A 23,570-nucleotide genomic window follows, 5' to 3' on the forward strand; every position below is an offset into this window, starting at 1 on the left:
TGAGGGTTCTTTCAGAAGATACAATTTTCAGTTTTATCTTACTGTATTGAATTCAGTCATTTTGAATAAACAATATTTAAGAGTGCTATAATGATGCAAAACTCTGGATTCCACATTTTATATTAAATAATATCACTTATGCATTGGAGGAAAGTCAAGAAAATAACACACCCTTGCAATATAAAACATTTTTGGCTAATGTCTGTTTGCAGTAAGTACTGTTTTTGGTCTGAATTGGGTGGTTAGAATGAAGAGGACCTTACACACAGGGAAACAATATTGTTATCTTAAAGCCTCATTAGGTATATATTTCAGTTAATTGTCCTCCCCTCTTTCTTATCTAGCTATCGATTTATCTATCTGTATCTATATAAAAATAGTTAAATATATGTATATTTTTGGGCTCAAGCCATGGCGTCCTGATGGAAGGTTCCTTTTTGGTAGCTTCCTTGGGTAATCACTACTAGGATTTTCCCAGAGAATTAAACCACAGGTTATCACAGAATTCTAACTTCTGGAGCGAGTATCTTAAGGGTTTCCCCTTAAGACATCGTGTATCAACAGGGGACACGCATGTATAGACGTGCCACATAGCTATCTGCACCCATTCAGAGTTAACTCTTCAATATGGCGGACAGGGAGTGGCTGGGAGCTGAGCCGCAGCCAATCTAGATGTGGCGATATCGGTACTCGCGATGTAAACAGACGGACGCCATTGCTTTTGATGACGTCACGTCCATCCTCATTCCTTTACTAGTAGCTCGCTTCAATGGACGTGTTTTTCCCTTTGTGCGACTTTATCTGCTTGCATCCTTGCCATGTCTCAACCTTCAGCTTCATCTTCTTCTGGAAAGTTGAGTACAAAGGTTTAAGTATTGTTTAAATAAGCTCTGACCTTAAAGTAAATCTTACTTTTCGAGATATTTGCATATTTGTGGCAGAGCTTTGCCAAACCGGTCAGCGCCATTTTATGACGCTGCTGTTGCTTGCATACCTTATTTAGTTAGCCGCAACAGCCTTACCGGTATATATAAATCACTAATCAGTGCTATTAGTTATTTAGTCTTCATAGCTAGGAACTTTATATCGTGTTTTTGACGCATTAGTTAGGGTCTTCGCTGACCCCATACCAGTAGGCTTTGATTAGCCCCTAGGCCAGTGAGCCTATACCAGTGTTAATGCATGATATTTCAGTGATCCTAGTGTTAGTTATGAAGATTCTGGCATTATTTTACAATACCATTGACAGTGATGCAAGTGTTTTTCGCCTTCAGGGACCATATAGGGGGTAGGTTATCTTGAGTGCCTTGCTAACCTAACCTTATGATAGGACCCCTATATGCTCTCTTCATCCCTAGCCCTAGGGCTTCCCTCTGGTAATCTTGTACCCTATTACATGTGATAGGACAAGACTCCTCAGAGTACTGTATCGCCTCCCCACCTAAGGGAATGACCCCTCCCTTAGTGTTGCGGACCTTAAAGGTAGGATCACCTCCTTTAAGCTGAATCGGTCCTTGACCTTTTCCTTGCGATACGTCTTCTCCCTTCCTTGATTAGGGTCTAACAACCCTAATCCAGGTTAGGTTGGGAGGGCTGGTTTATGTACCTTGCTGAAATATACGCGTGCACCGTTTTTCAGTTGGCCCACCTACTATAGGTTAGGATGAGCATCTCCCTTCCTAGGTGGCCGCTCTGGTGCATAACCCATCCTTTCTTATAAGAAGACCCTTTCCCCCCCCAACCTATCTCTTGCCTAGCCTAACCTACCAGTAGGTTAGGCTTCATATGTCCCCTGTCCTACACTCCACCCTAGGCTGGAGTGCTGGACCCCGTGGTGCTCCCAGTGTTGTCCGCTCTGATACATAGACCCTCCATAGTGCTATGGAGTCAGTTATCATTTGGTCGACATGAAGAGTCTCCACCCCTTCTTTGGGTACACCCTGTCCTCTCTTGGACTGCCTTAGCCCCCGGCCATTGCGGCCCCTGCTTAGGATGATAGATTCACCTCTATCATGGTGGTACCTTTTCCAGAGGCGTCTTGACTAGGCTAGTACAGCCTTGCCATCCCACCTCCATCTTTGGTGCTTGTCCCTTGCCGCCTCTACCCCGGCATCACCGCCGCTACGGGTGACTTCCTTATCCTTGCCGCCTTCCCCCGAGTGCCGGGGGATCGCCGCCGGCCGCCGGCTTACCGCCGTGGCCTCTCCATTCCCTCATAGCCTCGGCACACTGCCGACCCCTCCCGGAGTGCCGGCACTAGCAGCCGGCCCCCGGCCCCGGCTATGCTCCTTTATCCTTACCCCTGTCACCCTCCGACTGCCTCCGGCTGCCGGAACCGCCGCTCCTTGCCGGCGGCCGCCGCTACCGGCTGCCGCCACCCTGGCTTCTTTTGACCATAGAATGATCATTCTTGAATGCCAGAAACTCTGCTCGAGCGGCTTCCGGCGTGCCGGGGGTATGCCGGACCCGTCCGGAGGCGGCAAGATGCCTTGCACCCCTTCTCTCAGCTATCTTTACTAGCGATAGCTCCTAAAAACCGCACCTAGACGGCTTGTTAACGCAGACAAACTGGTACGGAATCGTACATTTTGTTCAGTTTTCACTCTGTCTTCTTGCGTGTTTCATCTTTCCAGCACGCTACGTGTAATTGGCACGTCTGGTTGCCGGAACCTTACTAGGATCTCATGATCCCCAGACTTTCTTGATAAGATTTCAAGCCCAGTCTATAATATGGTTATTCTAGATGGAATTCCCATTATCAAGACACCTTCCATGGAGGCCTACGGCCACCTGGGACTGTCCGATGCTACGGCAACCAGCCGGGCGGGTTACACGAGGCATGCGTCTGTCTCCTTTCACCCACCCTTCTGTGCATCACAATTAATTTAAGTTAATATTAACTTGTTAATAATTAACTTTATATACGAGCCATATTATGACTCTACAATACTCATCGTCTCTTTCCTTTACAGGAGGAGTACGTCAGGTGTGACCACGACTTCTGCGCGGTCCGTCGGCCACACTTCGATGGACACACGGCGTGTAGGACACACGCCCCTTGTGCTCACAAGAGAGGGGATCTCAAATACTGGGGCCCCACCACCTGTTCGGTCTGCCAAGAATGCTTACAGAAAGCATTCTATGATTCTCCCTCAGCGGAGATTCGGGACACTGCTCGGGACAACCTACGCAAGTGGGTACGTGGCTTTCAGAAGAACGCCACTGGACCATACCTAGCCACAGAAGAAATGAGGTCTTTGCTGTTCCCAAAGGCCTCTCCAGACTCAGTGGTCCCAGTCGAACAGATCCCCGTAGTCCAGATTACAGTGGAACCTGATGTTGTCATGGCTCAGTCCATGAATGATTATCACCTGGATTCAGAACATGATGAACGCATGTCAGAGATCTCGGAGGACACCGAGAAAACCCTTATGGCCCAGGGTGAAGGGGAGGATGATGAAGAAGAGGACCGGGTTATGTATACCGAGTCCGATAAGGAGGATGCCCCTCCCTCCATCCCCCTCCTACTCCTACACCGATGGAAGTGTCTCTCCCATCTACGTCCTCCACCACGACTCCTCTACCTACGGCACAGGATATGATTCGGCTCATTGAATCCGTGATGGAGCAGAAGCTCCAAGAAACTCACCAGATCATTCGGTCGATGGGAGGTTCCAAGGAATCTCGCAAAATCTCCATCAAGGACCTCCCCACATGCTCGAGCGACAATCCGTGGCGATTCGCCGAGCATATGGTCATCGCTGACGACAAGATCTTCGTCAGCGATAAGATCGGTTCCATACCCCTGGAAGAAGTGGAGTTCTTCCCCCGCTTTGAGGCGTATCCGGACTGTTACGTCCGTCTACGTTCAGAACCATCCTCAAAGGAAGAGACCGAACCGAAGGAGAAAATAGTGTTCGATCTCTCGAAGGCCCAGGCTATGCTTGCCAAAGCGCTTAAGAGCAGAGGCTTTACCTGCTCTGGACTTCCGGCTCTGAGCAAGAAGTACCTCACCTACGTTGCGCCGATGAAGTGGTGATACCCTTCACGGAAAAGGCCTTCGCTGCCTGCTTTAAGGCTGTAGAAGAAGGGAAATCCTGCCCTGCATTGGAGGAATGCAGACCTTTCTCCGCAGTCACCCCGCCCGACACCAAACACTGGAAGGATGTGCAACACACCTTCGTGGTGGGCAAACTAGATCCTGACGTTGATGGACGTCAGTTTAATGAGGACCTCCCCAAGCTAAACAATCACCTCCTTCGTAGGGAACAGGAAACGAAGGAGAGGCTGGCAACATCTCTCACTCTCCAGGTCCAGATGGACGTAATGGCTGGCGACACTAGAGTCCCTGACCATTACATGGTCCTTGCCAAATCTCATATGGCAACCTTAGTCAAGGATCTGTACCACTTCATGCGAGCTCGTAGAACCTGCAGAGAATTCGTGTTCTCCAGTGCCACTGTCAGACACGAACCCCGGAAACTGATTTCCTCCAACATCTGGGGCAAGTACCTCTTCCCGTCTGATCTAGTGAAAGAGATCACAGACAAGGCCGCATCTGAGAACAGGAACCTTCTCAACAAATGGGGCATGTCTAGGAAGAGAAAGCCCTCTCAGGATGACGGTCCTCAGCCTAAGAGGAAGCAGTCGAAGCATAGACCCCAGCAACGTCAGCACAGACGTCAGTTTCCGGCACCCGCTACTCCCCAAGTGGCCGCTCAGCCGCCACAGACCTTTCAGTTGGTCCCACAGCCGGTTTTGTCCTCATCACCGGCCTTCAACCCCGCCTTCGAGCAGCACTCCACTACCTTTCGTCCCAAAGGTAGAAGCTCAGGCAGGGGTTCCGGCAGAGATTCCTCTCGCCGGCCCTCCAGAGGCAGAGGAGGACAGGGAGCTAGCGGCCGAGGCAACAAGTCCTCGGGACCCCAGAAGCAATGAAGTGCTTCCGGTGGGAGGAAGACTCCGCCACTTCCAGGATCGTTGGACCTTCGAATCCTGGGCACACAGCATCATCAAGAAAGGTCTAGGCTGGAGCTTGGCGCACCCACCCCCAACCTTCCAGCAATTCTTCCAACGTTCAACCCCCCTCTTGGAAGAATACGTGCTAGACCTCTTGAACAAGAAGGTGATAAGAAGGGTGAAGTCCACAAGGTTCCAAGAAAGACTCAGACAGACTCAGAGTCATTCTGGACTTACCCCCCCTCAACGTATTCATATCGAACAACAAGTTCAAGATGCTGACTCTTCAACAGATCAGAACCCTCCTGCCTCGAGGGTCTTTCACGGTCTCGATAGACCTGGCGGACGCATTCTGGCACAAACCAAAGAACCATCACGCTTCCTCCTACCTTGGATTCCGACTCCAACGGAAAAGCTATGCCTTCCGGGCCATGCCCTTCGGACTCAACGTGGCCCCTCGGATATTCACAAAGCTAGCGGACGCAGTAGTACAACAGCTCCGCATCCGAAACGTCCAGGTGATGGCCTACCTCGACGACTGGCTAGTGTGGGCGCCCTCGCCCGAGGATTGTATAGAATCCTGCAGAAAAGTTACCCAGTTTCTCGAATCGAACACCTGGGATTCCAGATACACGCGAAAAAGTCTCGCCTACCTCCAGCTCAGAAGTTCCAATGGTTAGGCATCCACTGGAATCTTCAGTCACACCGCCTTTCCATTCCAGCAAAGAAAAGGAAGGAAATAGCAGGGTCTGTCAAGCGACTGTTAAAATCCAAACGGATCTCAAGACGCCAGCAGGAACAAGTTCTAGGCTCTCTACAGTTCGCCTCGATCACAAACCCAGTGCTTCGTGCACAGCTAAAGGATGCAGCGGGAGTCTGGAGACGTTCCGCATCCATCGCTCGAAGAGACCTCAAGAGACGGCTCCCAAGCAGACTTCGACTTCTTCTAAAGCCGTGGTCAGAAGCGAGGGCCCTAAAAAGGTCCCTTCCTCTCCAACACCCACCTCCATCTCTCAACATCCATACGGACGCTTCGTTGGAGGGTTGGGGAGGTCACTCCCACCAAAAAACAGGCTCAAGGCACTTGGTCTCCCCTATTCAAGACGTTTCACATCAACATCTTGGAGGCCATGGCGGTTCTTCTGACGCTGAAGAAACTCTCCCCGCCCCCGTCGATACACATTCGCCTAACCCTGGACAGCTCTGTGGTAGTGCGTTGTCTCAATCGCCAGGGCTCAAGATCGCCCAAGATAAAACAGGTGCTCCTAACAATCTTCCGTCTGGCAGAAAGGAAGAAATGGCACCTGTCTGCAGTTCACCTACAAGGATTCCGCAATGTGACAGCGGACGCTCTATCTCGGACAAACCCGATAGAGTCGGAATGGTCTCTAGACGCAAGATCATTCGCCTTCATCTCTCACCGAGTCCCAGAACTCCAGATCGACCTCTTCGCAACGAGCGACAACCATCAACTTCCTCGATATGTAGCCCCGTACGAGGACCCCAAAGCGGAAGCGGTGGACGCCATGACCTTGGATTGGAACAGATGGGCCAAGACTTACCTGTTCCCTCCCACCAATCTTCTGCTGAAAGTCCTCTCCAAATTGAGAACCTTCAAAGGGACAGCAGCTCTAGTGGCTCCCAAGTGGCCCCGCAGCAACTGGTACCCCTTGATCCTGGAGATGCAGCCAACGCTGATCCCCCTCCCGGACCCAGTTCTCTCCCAGCAAATACAGAAGTCGACTGTCTTCGCTTCATCATCGAAAATCAAGGACCTTCATCTCATGATTTTCTCACCCTAGCCGCTAAGAAAAGGTTTGGGATTCCGAAGAAGAGTCTAGACTTCCTCGAGGAATACAAGACCGAATCCACGAGAAGGCAATACGAATCGTCTTGGAGGAAATGGGTCTCCTTCGTCAAGGCAAAGAACCCCTCGAAAATCACTATAGATTTTTGCATGTCCTTCTTCATTCACCTTCATGGACAAGGCTTGGCAGCCAACACGATTTCTACTTGCAAATCGGCCTTGACCAGACCTTTGTCATACGCCTTCCAAATAGATCTGTCTAGCGACATCTTCAACAAACTACCGAAGGCCTGTGCCCGTTTACGACCGGCACCCCCTCCGAGACCAATCACTTGGTCTCTAGACAAAGTTCTCCACTTCGCCTCCAACTTGGACAATGATTCATGCCCTCTTAAGGACCTGACTCAGAAAGTTATATTTCTCTTCGCTCTAGCTTCGGGAGCCCGAGTCAGCGAAATGGTGGCACTATCTAGAGAAGAGGGACATATCGTTTTCAACGATTCAGGAGACCTCTCCCTCTTCCCTGATCCGACGTTTCTCGCAAAGAACGAATTACCTACCAAACGATGGGGCCCGTGGAGGATATGCCCCTTGAAGGAAGATGCCTCTCTATGTCCAGTAGAGAGCCTTAAGGTCTATCTTCATAGAACTTCAAACTTTGGTGGAGGCCAACTCTTCAAAGGAGAAACATCGGGCAGCGACTTGTCACTAAAACAATTGAGAGCAAAAATCACCTACTTCATTCGCAGAGCGGATCCAGACAGTACACCCGCTGGTCATGATCCTAGGAAAGTCGCTTCGTCTCTGAATCTCTTTCAGAGTATGGATTTCGAAAGCCTCAAGAACTATACAGGCTGGAAATCCTCGCGTGTTTTCTTTAAACATTATGCGAAACAAGTGCACGAAGTGAAACATTTTGTGGTAGCCGCAGGTAGTGTTATGAAACCTGCTCTGAACTCTGCTTAGAACAGTGAGTTATTAGCGACTCTAACTCGTCGGGTGCCTATGTTGACCCTCAAGTGATACGTAGTGAAGCAGAAACCGCCTTGTGTTTTCTTTAACTGTTCTTACCTCAGGTGAAATGTCATAGTAGATTACCACATGAGTGCTACATGCCACGTGCATGACGTGTGTTACATAAAGACTAACGTTCCGTAGAACGAGTGCCTACTAATACTTGATTCTTCCCTTTCAGACTCAAGAGCACGCCTTTATGACTATGTACATTTTTATCAATGTAAATGTTTTTTACTATTTATTGCATGACATGTATTGATTTACCTGCAATTATATAATAAAATGTCTATTTTATTACTTGTGCGTCTCCCTTGCTCCTTTCTTACTATGAAATATACTATTTGTCATAGTTTTATTACCCTTTATTCCTGGTTAAGGAAAATGCCAGGATTTACTCCGGGCATTTATTGATATAGAGCAAGTAAGTCTCCTTAGCGAATACTTACTCAATTATGAAGATGAGTCAACTCCATACACGAAGTGTTCAACCACCACTTCTTCAAGTTTGTTTCGACGCGAATACCAAATCGCTCTGACTTATCTTATGGATCTCATTGTTCCTTCAGCCTATATGAATAGCCTTCCCATGACCACTTTGATCTTAGCATAGCCCGTGGGGACTTCCATGCCAGGGGGGCAGGAAGGCAACTGCCTCACGGTAGCTCTAGTATAGACCACTATGCTTTCGGCTCAATGTTTTAGCACTCACTTATAAAGGGAAAAAGTCTACCACGATACACTAATTCTCTGGTACTCTTCCATCAGGACGCCATGGCTTGAGCCCAAAAAACGGATTTTGAGCGAAGCGAAAAATCTATTTTTGGGTGAGATAGCCATGGCGTCCTGATGGACCCACCCTGTCTGTTATCAGGTCCCGCCCTGCGCCGCTGTATCATGGTGATGAGCGAGCTCCAGACTTTCGGAATGAGGATGGACGTGACGTCATCAAAAGCAATGGCGTCCGTCTGTTTACATCGCGAGTACCGATATCGCCACATCTAGATTGGCTGCGGCTCAGCTCCCAGCCACTCCCTGTCCGCCATATTGAAGAGTTAACTCTGAATGGGTGCAGATAGCTATGTGGCACGTCTATACATGCGTGTCCCCTGTTGATACACGATGTCTTAAGGGGAAACCCTTAAGATACTCGCTCCAGAAGTTAGAATTCTGTGATAACCTGTGGTTTAATTCTCTGGGAAAATCCTAGTAGTGATTACCCAAGGAAGCTACCAAAAAGGAACCTTCCATCAGGACGCCATGGCTATCTCACCCAAAAATAGATTTTTCGCTTCGCTCAAAATCCGTTATTTTGTAAATATGCAATTTCACAAGTCATGATTTCTTAGGTACGCTGAATGAATGCACGAGCAAGTTGGTATATTTTCAAAGTTATTTGATTATTTTTTTTTTCAGCTGTGACTCCAATGGTACAAGATGCCAAGAATGTTGCTATGAATCCTGATGATCATCATGCAATCAGCAGATGGCGCCAGTCTAACAAAGCTGTAAGTGGGAGGGCGTTGGTTGATTCATTTTAGATTTGCTTCCGTAACCTTTGTTGGGTTTTTAGACATTTTTAGAAGGTGCTATGAAATACTGCACAGAAGATCTTCAACTTATATACATTCGACTTACAAACACAAATCCAACCGAAATTAACAAAGTTTAAATAAAGAAAAACTGTAACAAAACATTATTATATATTTTAATACAATAAACAAAACATTTGTAATAACCTGAGATCTATTTCGTATAAAACCTGACTATTTGTTGACTTTTGTAGCTCGAAATCACAGGCAGGGAATTCAGGTTAGGCCTACTGTAACCCAAAATTTAAAAAAACACAAAAATCCGACTTACACACAGCTTCTTGTAACCAATTAAGTTTGTAAGTGGAGGACTTTTTGTAATGAAAATACACATATGTGCTATCCCATTATTTGAGAGAAGCTTTGTATGTATATAAAGTTTGTATACATATAGACATCTATATACATATAGGCTTGGATTTAGATGTTACATTACACTCAATATAAATTTTTGTACGGCACTTTTTCTCTCGTTATTTTGAAGTTCTATTTGTTATTTGGTAAGGAGCTATGAATGTGTTGATTGAAATGCGTAGTCAGTTATTTCGTCGTATACCAAGATGTAATTCATGCATCCGAATGCGACATTTAAAGAATTTGACATATTCTATCAAAGTGGTTGCATAATGAGGCTCTATTTGACAGTTTTTATTTTTAATCTTGTAAAATGACTTTCAATTATGATATGCAAATTTTTATGATACTATTACAATATCATTTCAATGTTTATAATTTTATAGAGTAACTGTATTATGGGTATATACAGTGATGCCTCAGGATACGAAAGTAATCCGTTCAGGATACGGTTTCGTATCCTGATTTTTTTGTATCCTGAGTCGCGTTTTACATGTAAATAGCCTAATCCGTTCCAAGCCTTACAAAAAGTCACCTTTTCTTCCATAGACACGCTAAACTGTAGTAATAAACATGCAATGCAGCCATTTCTATCATTCAATAATTAACCCAACCGTTAAAAACAGCCTAATCCATTCCAGAAACCACCATGAGATTATTCAATAATGTAGTTATAGCCTAGTTATCCCCTCCAAGCCCTAAGAAAACAGTCCATTTTCTTTACTACTGTATAAAAGTTATGGTACTGTATGTAAAGCATTTGGATAAGTGAAGGTGTATTGTTACCTGTACACCTAAATTAAGGGTTGATACCCTGAAAAAAAAGGTACTGTACTCTCGGCGACGAGTTGGGATCTCGTAAGCTTTTCGTATCCTGAAAATTTTTTCGTATACTGGGGCATAAAAATCTTTGTATCGCTTTTCGTATCCTGAATTTTTCGTAAGCAGAAACTTTCGTATCCAGAGGTATCACTGTATACAGTATTTAAGATTTATAGATATTGGTATTGTATGTGGTTTCAGGCATATAGTGACCTTGGAATCTAGACCCTTCCAAATAAGGGTGGAATGTTGTATAAATTAATTAGTCATGGAATGTATGATATTTACCTCCAACAAAGTTGGAAGGAGGTTATGTTTTCACCCCTGTTTGTGCGTTTGTTTGTGTGCCTGTGTGTTTATGTTTGCGAACAGCTTCCTGGCCACAATTTTAATCGTAGAGTAATGAAACTTGTAGGGATTAAATATTATATAAAAAGCTGAATATGATTAAATTTAGGAAGGTTAAGGTCAAAGGTCAAGGTTACGGTCAAGCAAAATGTCCAATTCCCGTAATCAGCCATTGTTGTCACATGTCAAATTGAGTTCATATTTGAGTGTGTGAAAATCCACGCCAATTCATACATATTAAGGTCAAATGTTAAGGTCGAGCAAAAGGTCGAGAAATAAGCTGCCACAGTGGAAGCCTGCGCAATACTGACTGTCCTGTCTATTAAATGAATTTAGTGGATATTTAATGAATGTATGTAATATTTTCTTTAGTAACTAACTAGTGTTGTCCCTACCTCACAGTTATTGGCGGCAGTGGGTGAGGTCCGCCGTGCTGTGATGGTCTATCCTGAAGAGGAGCCCATGATTCCTCCACCTCCAGACATGTCTGCTCTCAGACTTAATGGTATGACGTTCATTGTTATTTGAGTTGGGTCGTCTTGAGGGGTCTAGGTGAAGTTTTCAGACTGTTTATTGATAAGTGACACATCTCTTTTCATATATTTTTCAAGTTATTGCTCTCTCTTTATACAACTAATATGTATTCTTATGCGTATCATCCTTTTTGTTTTTAACAGTATTCGTAATATAATTTATGTGTATTATTTTTATTCACATCCAAGATTCAATTGGGGAGACTCATTTGAAAACTAGATTTTTCACTCTAAAACATTTACTAATTTTTTCTTTTTAAATTTTTAATAGACAGATTTATCCTCACTGTGATTTGAAGGTATTTTTTAACCTGATGTAATTTATTTTAATAATGTTAATTTTCAATAATCGAAGCAATTGCAAAAGATCGAAGTACTGTACACTTAGTGTGAGGAGGATCCACAGTTGTGACAGTTGATGCTAGGGAATCTTGAGCAGTGAGACTTGGCAACATTTAGAAATTGGACCTTTCATACACAACCCGCGAACCCGGATCTTTTACAGGTGCTTTATCTGCTGCTGGCTTTGAAAATAGAATCTACCAGATTTTTTTATAACTACAGTTCTTGTGGGTTACTTGGTGAAATGAGCTACCTGTGAGATGATCTTGTTTTTATTCTCTCCTCTTCTCATTGTCCGGATGTCCTCATTATCATGTTTCTAATTCTGATGAATGATGAAAAATTACAAATCCTTGAATTTTAATTGTTTACGCTGTCATCTTAGTTTTGTATAATACTGTATACTAGATTTTACCAAGGAGTTAGGGTGCCCTCAGAGCATCTAACCCCTGGTGAGGTTTAAGTTCTTTTTAGACATTCATGTTTAAATTTACAGTAATCCATGATATTAAAACATAATACATTTGTTATCATAGGGTGGTTACTGCCGTTAATCATGAATCTGTCATTTAAGAGAAAGGCATAGATATTAAACTATACCTTAAGGAAGAGATAAAATATAGGCATTTACAGCTTATTTTACAATAAAATGCTAAATTCAGAATGGTAACTAATTGGAAAAAAGAATCCCAGGCTCTTTGAATAATTCACATCAGCTGATCTTGCAAGGTATAAATCTTGCGAATGCCCTGTCTATACTTTGAAATTAATATACTTAATCACACAAAATCCGTCTGTCTGCTTTACTTTGTAACTGTAGTGAACGACACCTCATAGTAACGGGGGATTTTGAGGAGGGAGAAGTCTAATTGGAAAGGATCCTCTGGTAGTGGTATCACTCGCCCCAGTTTTAATACCGACACCCTTTAGGGGTGAGCGAGCTGGATATATTCCTGGCATTCCATGCAACTTTTTTCTCTGGTATATTTAGCAGTATTTATACCTTTGAAATGGTGCTTTAAGGAATATTTCACTGGGCGACACAGGTTGAGCCCAGAAATAGATTTTTCCCTCGTCAAAATAACTTTTCTCTGTTCTCAATATACTCTTCATCTTGTGGATAATTTTTTAATGTGTATAAATATGCCTAAATATTTTTAATACAAATGTAGAGTCGTTGCCATTCGTTTTTTATTTAATGAGGTTGACATGAAACTGGGCTGTAACAAATAAAATAGTATAGTCTCCCTTCTTGGTGGATGCTCATCTTCATTATAGTAACATTTGCCAGTTCCATCAATTTGAATTTTATTTTTGATGCCAGCAGCAAATAAAGAATATCTGGAAAAAGTTTCCCAATTAAGCAATTTAATTCTTACCTCGACTAAAACCGCGATTTTGGTATATTTAAATTTTTTATTCCAAAGTACTATAATTTATTTCAGGAGTACTAATAGGTCACCTTTGGAATGGTATGTGCATGTGTGTGGATCTAGTAGTCAAGTAATCAAAATTGGTATTTAATTTGGTTTATAGAACAGTTGGACTAGCAATTTTCTGATACTAATCAACTGTCATATGAATTAAAATTGCAAAATAATAAGCATTTAAATAGTACACATAAATTATTACATGTACGGTATTGGGATGATTAGTGGGGTTGGTAGACATATTTTGTAGTGGTACTAAAAGTAATGTACAGTATAGTAAATATTGTGAGGAAAGTACTATCATGTATAGTGAAATCTTTACATCGTATAGCATTTGAAGAATATTTTGCCAAGTTTTCCTTTGGTACTCTGTATATAGCTGCTTCTGTATAGTTACCACTTCAGTCTTTATAAATGAGAATTTTTCTTCCAAGCACTCCCCTTCTGCCTGGAGTCCAATGGTAAGTTTTAACATCCACTGTGTAAATAAAACTTGACTTGAGCGATGGTTCCAGTGGTGTACAGTACTGTACCGCGTTTGGATAGCTTCCCGGAAGTTGTATAATCATGTAAATATTTGAGAGATTTTCTATTTCTTCATTCATAATTCCTCTCATATAATGTACTGTCCGATGACTAATGTAAGTCGTAGGTTTGAGCTGTGTGCCTCCTCTGACCATTCGCAGCAGCTCCTCCTCCTCCGCGTCCTCCAGCACCACCTCAAATGATGGACCTAGAAGATGACATTTTTAAGGTGGACTTTATGAAAATCTTTGGGGAACCGGAACGAGCACTGACCCCCTCAAATTACCAGGGGATCCATTTACCCGAAAGAGGTAGAGTGACGTTACATCCCCCAGACATCCCCAGGCACCCCTATTGGCTGACTTATTATGTAGTTGTGGAGTACATAAGTTGCTTGCATTTTAGATGACATTAATCGTTTATGGTATGAGAGTTTCCCCTCCCTCTCCTTTGCTCAATATAAAAAAAAAAGGGCTACCACTAGTTGTTGGCTAACAAGAGGAACAAGACACACTAAAGAAATCAAAACAAAGTCATTAAAGTTGTAACCATGTAGATACATTTTATGCCTTTTTTTTAAATTATTAATTATGGTTTTTTTTTCCCTTAATCTCAAAAAGACTTTCCATAAAAAGCTTTGACTGGAGATGGTACAGTTTATTATATGATAAATTTCAGCTTGGATTTATGTATTGTATTTTGAAGCTCATAAACAGTAATTTGCAGTTATGTCTATTTTAATATTTATTTGATTTCATATCGAACTAATGTTCATATACAAAACTGTTGTTCTACATATGTTGTAACTTCTGATGATTTATTGAAGCACACAGCTCAAGATTTTAGAAGGCTCGTTATTGGAGTAGCTACCTGGCCATGGTGGTAATAGGCAACCAACTGATAACATCGGATTATTACTGTGGTACTTATCTACATCAACTAGTAGCTAAGAGCTCAAACATTTTTATATTTCTTTGATAGCAGAATTTACTTTTTTATTTTCCATAGAAATTGTTATATGACAAAATTTTTTATTTTCTCATCATTAAAAAGTGGAATAGGAGTTATTTCTAGGAATATTTACTGGGACACCACATCCAGCTTATGTTTGCAGATTTTCAACATTTGCTGGTACTCGTTACCTAGTCCATAGAAATATTAAGGGCTGATTGTTACGCTATTGTACTCAGTATTTTTTTTCTTCTGAGAATAGAAGGACTGACAGATGCCAGTGATCAGCATCCCACTTTTTATGTTATGAAGAAATTATCATCTTGCCTAACAAAAGTAATTGGATAACACAGTTGACTTTATTGGGTACTTCTAGATCTTAATTCAAATTTACAAGGAAGGAATAGATTCAAATATGTTTGTGTAATATCTCGAAAGAGGAGGACTACATTTCAAAACAGAAAGGAAGTTTAGTTAAGATTAAGGATATATTTTTCATGGATTATGAATGAAAAAATTTAGTTTTAGTAATGTTTTAGGCATTTGTGTTTAGCTCTCTTACTTACTGGTAATCTTTCCATTCAATTTTCTAATGGTGCATCAAGTGCTTAAGAATAATCACCTTCACAAAACTTTTGAGAAACAAAAAGTATGGTGTTGCACAAAGCCTTAAATGGTATGAGTACTAAGATGGATGTGCTGATAAAATATCTTTTGAATCTTTAAAAAAAAATAATATTCACCCTTCCATCCCTATACAAAATATCTATGAAAGATAGCATAGTACTAAAAACATTTTTGGTAAGTTGTAGATAATAACAGCAATAGGATAACATTTCAGGATAACTTTTAGGGAATTTTTTTATTAGCGCAATAATAGGATAGCATAGTACTTTATAGAAGTTTTTGGTAATTGGATATAATAACAATAGGATACCCTTTCAGGATAACTTTTTTGGATTTTTTTTTATTAGTGCGAAAATAGGAGTTATGCTACACTAATAACCTTGGTTCATAAAAAAAAGGAAGAGATCGTAGTGCATGATACCATCCATATATCTCGATCTATCTATATACCAATGCGCTTCCCCCAATTTTTGGGATAGCCAACATCATACAAATGAAAAGAAGGGGACCTTTCCTCTCTACGCTCCTCGCAGCCTGACGAGGACTCAACCAAGTTGCGCTGGTACTGCTAGGGTGCCACAGCCTGCCCTCCCCCGTTATCCACCACAGATGAAGCTTCATAACGCTGAATCCCTACTGCTGTTATCTCAATGTTTTCATTTAATGGAAATATGGAAAGACTTTACTGATGGGGAGGATTTGTGTGTAGCTGTCAGACTTGTCTTTTGCCATTACCATTTTAGGTTTCATTTAGGTACTGTGTGTGTAGATCCACATTCACCAAGGTGTAGAGGCACTAGAGTATTTTGATTTCCTAAGCTGTGTGCTCGAATCAGAAGTTGATATATGTAGAATTGTGGTTTGTATATCTCAGAATACCATTTTTAGAAAATTCTGTAATAAAAGGTTTTTAATCTTATAGATGATGTATTTGTTTCTCGCTATGAAATGGAAATTGACTGATCTTCACGACTAAAAGTAGTTTTAATACAGTCCTAATCTGTACCACCTTTAGTAGATTAAACAATCAAAGATTTTATTTCCCCCCCGAGTGCTTTAAGCATGACACAGCATCATCAAACATTATACAACAGTTTATTCATTAATGACTTTACCAGAGACCGAGTCTCCTAGGGACTTCATCTTCAGAGCCGTTAATTAATCTGCGCATGGAATGTGCTCCAAGTCTGTGCTGATGCTACCCAGTATCTCTGAAGGGGTTTGGATTTTAAATGCTTCTTTAAATTTGTTCCTTCAGTATTTGTTATAATTTGATTTTGAAATATGTAAATTCAATTGGGAAAGTATCAGCTTCAACTGTATTTCTGATTGTCTCGGTAACTGTTCTGTTTTTATATATAACGTGCAAATTGTTTATTAGAAAATTATCTATCAATTATATGTACTCTACTTGTTGGCTTAGTAATTTAAGACTAGTAAATTTACACAATAGTCTTAGTAATAAAGGGGTTTTGAAGAAGGAAAAACCTAGTTTTGGGGAGGTTCTGTGTGGTCTCCAGGAACTTTCCTATTAAAGGCTAGAAGATGGAATCCAATCAACAAAAACCCAAAGAAATATTGTCCTCCTTTCTCCAGGGCCAGTGTATATTACGATAAGTAGTGTATTGTATACACAAACACAAGGCTATGCTAGCCTAAAACTTACCAAAAGTTAGTATGTTTAGTATAAAAAACCATATAAAGACTGTAAAAACTCAACAACAAAAAGTGGTAATGAAATAAAAGAATACTTAAACCTAAACATTCCATTTTGGTTATGAAAAATTAAGCAGTAAAGGTATTATACTGTACACTGATAACTATAAATAATCACGTTATTGAGCCTAATGACTTACCACAAGGATCAAGCTTAGGATAGGCTACCAAAATATAGGAATGTGTGATGAAATTTGTAAATAAAAGTGAAGAGCTTATAAAAAGCTAAACCTAAACATTTACCAAACTGACTTGAAAAAGTCAGAAGACTGCACTAGCGTTGTACACTGAAAATGCAAACAGTTCTTGGCTATGCTACTCTAAAGTTTATGAAAAGAGATCCACTACTTTGGCTACTTTAATGATATATGAAAACAAAGTAATACTTAAAGGAAAGTAAATGGCAGACATGTTTAAAGCTAAACACTTCCCAAGCTGACGTTAAAGCTAACATAGTGTCGTACACTGAATAACAAGCTCAAAGCAAATAAGTTTGGAAGTAAATCAACTGTACTTAACTTGGAAGTTGAGGAAGTAGACTGAACATTTCCTAATTATGATAGTGAAGAAAACGTATGTCTGACCTGTTGACCGACGATTTAAGAAGACATATTTAAGTATTAGAGGTGCTGTGATGAGTTCAAGAGATCCTGAACCCTTGGGTCTCTTATGCTCACCGAGTCCCTGTTAGACTTGTTGAAATACTGGCCCTGGGACAGGGAAGGAATTATTTTGGTATTTTGTGTATTGGCTTCCCTCTTTTAGCCTTTTAACAGGAAAATTCTTGGAGATTGCATAGCACATTAACCCCCAAACAGTAATTATTTATGTTAGTAAATGAAAAAATTGAAAAACCAATTTTTAAAGATTTTATACTATACCAGAACACTACTGTAATGTGATAAATCTTTGTGTTATTTCTAAAATTCATAATTTTTCAATGAAGTTGATACTTTTATTATTATGACTTAGTTTTACTCTGGAGTAAATTCTAAACTTGACTGAAATACTGTACGTCTATTAGTAACAGCCTTGCCGTCGTGCTGAAACTAATAATTTTAAATATGCTAAGATGCTTCATAATATTAAAATGAAGGTATCTCTTAGTATGTCTAGTTATTCATTTATTTCTTTATAATTTTGGTTTTATCCATGACCCCTTCACCTGAATTAGTCTTCTCCTTTATGATTTTGTTTGCTCGTTTTGTTATTTTGCTCCCTTGATACCATATATTTTACCCCAGGAGTGATAAGGGGGAGGACTTGTTGGCATCGAAACTGGTGCATAAACTGCTAAGTGAGCAGCGATGTGTGTGTGTTTGGTTTCAATATCTGTGAAGTGTTATGTGCCTTACTAAACTGATAGTGAAAATGACGAAAAGAAATGTTTGACAATGAAACTAGAGGATGTTTTAACTGAATGCCAAACAAGTGTAGTTTATGCCGTGTTTATGAGATGCTCTTTACTTTTGGGGGTTGTGAACAGTTGTATGTTAAGTTGTTTTTAGGTTAGACCCTGAAACCCCTGGCACGCATTGTTAGCAGACATGTTTTCAAGCCTTTGGTGAGCAAAGGCCAAGCAGTTCTTTGAAGGCAGGAAATGAAATTCTTATCTCGAGTTCGTTGTTACACGTCCCCATTTTACATACAGGTATATTCCATGTTTAAAACAGTATAGATACCGCAACTGGAGAGTACTGTAATGTTAAACATTCTAATTTACATACTATTCAGGGTACTGACACTTCATTTATTATCTCTTGGAAAAATAGGACATTTGACAAGTTGAACAAACTTTAATTCTTTTAAACATTTCTGGTGAGATTGCTTATGTTGAGTTCTGTATACATAAGAGCTATATGAAAACATATAGAAATGTTGATAATCTCTCCTTGCAGTGATTCAAGTACAGGTAGTACTCGAGCGCTTCTCATTGTTAGATTTTGCTTTGGTGTAATATTAATGATCTGCTTATATGCTTCATTGACCCATTGAATGTTAGAATATTGATAGCGGAGTTCTGTATGGTAGAGTATAACGCAGTCATATCCCTGCTAATTGTAAGGTGCCTTTTAGTTAATTTGTTGTTGAAACATCCTTGTTTGCTGGAGTTGAAGCACTGAACATTAAATGTCTTATTGAACTAACTGTAAGTGTTCTGAGGTTACTGTATTGTTTTGTGATAATGGTTGAGTAGAAGTGGAAGGTAAGTGTTATGTTATATATAATTTCTTAAAATTTTCTATATTGAATATTCCATTTTAATTCAAGATCATGATTGGCTAAATTAAGCAAGCAACAGAAAATGATATAATTCATCTTTGTAAATGTGTCCGTTTTTGTAGGAAAAGACGAGTCATAGGGAAAAGCAGTAGATTAGATCCATTCGGACAAAATATGAAATAAAGATGCTGTGTGATATGTTTAACCAGATAATTGGCCAATTGAAAGCATCCATTGATTTATAACAACGATAGTAATAAGAATAATCATATAGCCTTACTATTTAACTAATTTTCTGAACAGAATGAAATTGCACTTTCACTACGGAACTTTTAAATCTAAGATTGAAAATTGATAGGTCGATTTATCTCTTCTTTCAAATTTGGATAAGGCTGTCATTGACATATTTGTTTAACACATTTATCATATACTAATGTAAGTCTTGTATCTTTTTGGTTTCTACCATATGCATCTTAGGTAATTGGAAAAAATGTTGGTGTAGGCAACTATAAAAAAAAAAAGAATAATAGTAAATTAGAGTAAAGATATTGAAATTAAATTTGCAGGAAAGATTCTGATTGTATACCAATTTTTCTTGGGGGGGCTAAATTAATAACAACATGATCATTGTATGAATATTTTTTCTATCATTGTTGCTCTTTTGAGGTAAACACACAGTTTTCCATAATGGATTAAAACTACTGTGTACACGAATGTAACTAGTTTTCTTGTAGGATGTAGTATTCAATACTACTGTAACAAAATTTTTCGGGTTTGAAGATTTTTTGCATTTTTGCTTATGCCTAAAATTATTTGGGTATAAGAAATTTATAGTATTTTCCCCTCATAGGCTGTAAATTTTTGTTGTTGCTTGTGGACTGGGGGAAATGGCTCGGCGCTGGCCATAGTTAGTCATAATACCAATACTGTAGTGTACTTAGAATTAACAACTTTCAGTTAGTGAAATGCGAAGTTAGCAGAGTTTGGTTAAAACCTCATCAGTTGGAGATAAAGTCTACATCTGAAAAATAAATGGGAGAAATGTTCAGGAATTAATATTTTTGAAAAGCATAAGAGAAATGAGAAAATATGAAATAGGGGCTAAGAAAAGGTTATCGAAAAGTCAGGTATGGTTAGGATTACGGATCTGTTTGCTACATATAGGGCACAAAATAATTAGATTCTCTCTTATTTTGAACCTAGAGTCTACTAAACATATAGTATACAGTGGCATCTATCCTGGAGCAGGATGATTTTTCCTTTCAATTCAGGAATTATTTTTATACAATTCATGAAGTCACAAATGTAAGCTGATGTAAAGAGTTGTGTATTTTATTTAATAACCTTAGAATAAGGATCTATACACAATTTTTTTTAATGAGGCGCATTTGCACTGACTCTCAATGGTGTCCTTTAGCTCTTAAAAGTTTCCTGCTATCTGATTGGTTAGAATTTTCTTGCCCAACCAATCAGCGAGCAGGAAACTTTTCCGAGCTAAAAGGGCACCCTGCGAGTCGGTGCAAATCTGCCTCACTAAAAAGAATTGACTATAGTTGCTTGATTCGTGTTTGATGTTGTCTCGATATTTTCATCCAATAATTGCGCATTGGAATCTTCCTACACTATAGGACCTACTTATTTTTTCATTGATGCCATAAGGTGATCACAGAAAAGTATTTGACCATAACCTACAATGTACTAAAATAATGTCATTGGCAAGTTGGATTTGGTATGTAATAATAGAAAATGTATACCGTGAATCAGAAATGACAGTCTTTTTTGCATCTAAATAAGAAATGACAGTGCTATATGAAATGGTAGATGGTAAATCATATAATTTTGTAATGTTATATTAATTGGAATTCAATCTTTTGATATTCATTAACTATTCAAAATACTTTAAGCTACCAATAAATAGTTTGCAGATAAGAAAAACTAAATCTTAAATAACAGTGATTTGAAAATATCAAAATGTTTTACATTTTACTCTTGAATTAGGAAAACCCTTTTTTATTTTTTTAAGCACAACTTCTTACAAGATTTTCAGTAATTGGACTAAAGACTAAAGGTTGATAAAATGTCTAAAACTTTGATTAACATGGTAAATCTAAATACACGTAAATTTCCGTCAATTCTCATGATAAAATGAATAAATTTTAGCTTTTACTGTTTTGAATACCTAGAATAACATATTATTATTGGTTTTGTTAAACAGTATTTGCATTCCTATTTTATCGCCAGTATAAAATGTATCTCTTGTTAGGGTTGTTTATTGTAGTTATTGAAATTTTTTATAATATTTCTAATGAAGCGCAAGTTCTAAGCAATCGCTGTCTTATATGGTTTTGGGTATGGTCATCTCCTGCACTTTTTGTTGGTAAATATAAAAAAGATTCAAGAGTTGTTGATTTTGAAAGTTGGTAGTGAACGAAACTGATATAAAAAAAAGGAGGTTGTTGTAGCAGTGGACTTGAGCCCTCTGAATCGGATCTTTGAGGGACTATATCCACCTCAATGAAATGTAAATATAATAGTGAAGAAACACTGATGTTTCACTTTGCTAAAGCTTCTCTCGCAATTGACAGGGAACATAATTTGGTATGAGGAATGCAATATCGGGTATGATTTCACGCACCTTGATAAAAGTTAAATAACACTTTCTATGGCTTATCGATTACAATAAAAAGCAAACTTTAAATTACAAGTGTGATATATGAAAAGGATACTGTTGTAACTATTTCTATGTGCTTAGTGGAAATTATGTATATATTGCCCCGTCATTCTTTTCTTCTATTTCAAAATACAGTACCACAATACTCCAGCCATTGCCCTACTAGAGCCATTTACTTTGTCAAGATTAGTCCTTTCAAGGTACAGATGGTCCTCAACTTGAAAACTTAATTTATTCTAAGAAACTGTTTGTAAGTTTAATTTTTTTTAATTTTGTCCTAGGGTAGGCCTAACCTGACTTACATGCCTACAATTTCCTGCTACAAAAGTCAACGAATTGTCCCGTTTCATGTGAAATAATATCAGGTTATTGCCAATGTCGTTTTACTTAATGTATCGAATTATATGATATTGTTTTATTACAATATTTCCTTATCTTATTACAGTGTATGAATATTTGATACACTATCTGAGATTCCTAATTTCAGTTGTATTTGTGTCTGTATTGTATCTCCGAATGTAAGTAAGTGAAGGCCTTCTGTATGGGAAAGGATACATGTGTTTGTGGTTGGTAAGTGACCATGTGATTAAGGACTACCTGTCATACTGGGTACATCCTTCAAACTTTCTCACTAAACCCCTGCCAATTTGATTGTTTCTCTAAGTTTGAAAATTTTATTGGACCTCAAGCTATTGTTAGTTTCCCTTTATTGCCTATTTTTTACACCAGTAAATTCCTACATGATTAACCCAAGTAGGTTTTCTTACTGCTTATCATAGATACAGTAGATAAAGTACTTTTCATTATCAAGACCAAAGTCTATTGTGTGAGTAAATTGTATTGTTGACTACCTTACCTTTTTTTCAAATAGTGTCTTTTAAACCCATTCTTGACCATATTTCAGTAGGTATGACTTGTGTAATCTTCTTATCATGCTACTCACAGGAAGAAGGTAGCAAATCTGTTACCCTTATCAAGCTACGCCAAACGGAGAATTGTATTATGTATAAGAAGTATTCTAGTAGTTTGTTTTTTGCTAACATCCATTTAATGACGCATTTGAGTTGCATTTTAACTGTCCCCACTATATGTGGTATTCAGCATATAAATATTAGGGAAGTTTCATGAAAATGAAGCAGATTTCCATCATGACATTTATCACCAAATATCTATATCCTTGTTCAGAAGTCAATTAAGGATTGCAAACAAATTATAGCATATCCTGCTGGCGAGTAGGAGAAACACTACTGCAGCCTAGTGAAAAATTAAATTAGAACTTGTTTTTCCACTTTTCTCGTTCTTCACCTGGCACTTTCTTGAAAATGTAAATTTTTCTTAGAATAGTTTTCTTTCTTGAGTTCGAATCTTGAGTTTAGTCATTAGTAAACTAATGGGTTAGGTGAAAAAGTTTATTATTACTGGTCAACAGCTCCCGACAGCCTAGAATTGTAGGGTCTCTCCTCAGATTTATAAGTTTTAATGGTTTTTCTTTTGAGGTAATGAAGTGAATGGCTCTAGTATAACAGTGGTCTATATTCTTCATATAACATATTTATTCTAAAATTTAATTCTGTCTTAATCAACCAGCTGAATTTTGTAATTCTGTGGTTTTGCAAAATTTCTTGAGTAATTCTTAAGGAATTTACACAGGCAAAA

The 23,570-nt window shown here is 39.5% G+C and overlaps 1 protein-coding gene across 5 annotated transcripts in view; it reads left to right on the forward strand.

Moving 5' to 3' along the window:
* Vinc (vinculin) overlaps positions 1-23,570 on the forward strand; it is a 112,228-nt gene that overhangs the window by 48,386 nt on the left and 40,272 nt on the right. For 3 of the 5 annotated variants that reach the window (XM_068369282.1, XM_068369283.1, XM_068369284.1), the window contains exons 12-14: positions 9,197-9,288; positions 11,299-11,401; positions 13,888-14,037. In XM_068369282.1, the coding sequence (XP_068225383.1) occupies positions 9,197-9,288; positions 11,299-11,401; positions 13,888-14,037 (345 nt within the window). The remainder of the gene's footprint in view (positions 1-9,196; positions 9,289-11,298; positions 11,402-13,887; positions 14,038-23,570) is intronic. The other 2 variants (XM_068369285.1, XM_068369286.1) reach the window with 1 other exon arrangement.

Source organism: Palaemon carinicauda, unplaced genomic scaffold, assembly GCF_036898095.1.
Source record: "Palaemon carinicauda isolate YSFRI2023 unplaced genomic scaffold, ASM3689809v2 scaffold47, whole genome shotgun sequence".
Lineage (NCBI taxonomy): Eukaryota > Metazoa > Arthropoda > Malacostraca > Decapoda > Palaemonidae > Palaemon > Palaemon carinicauda.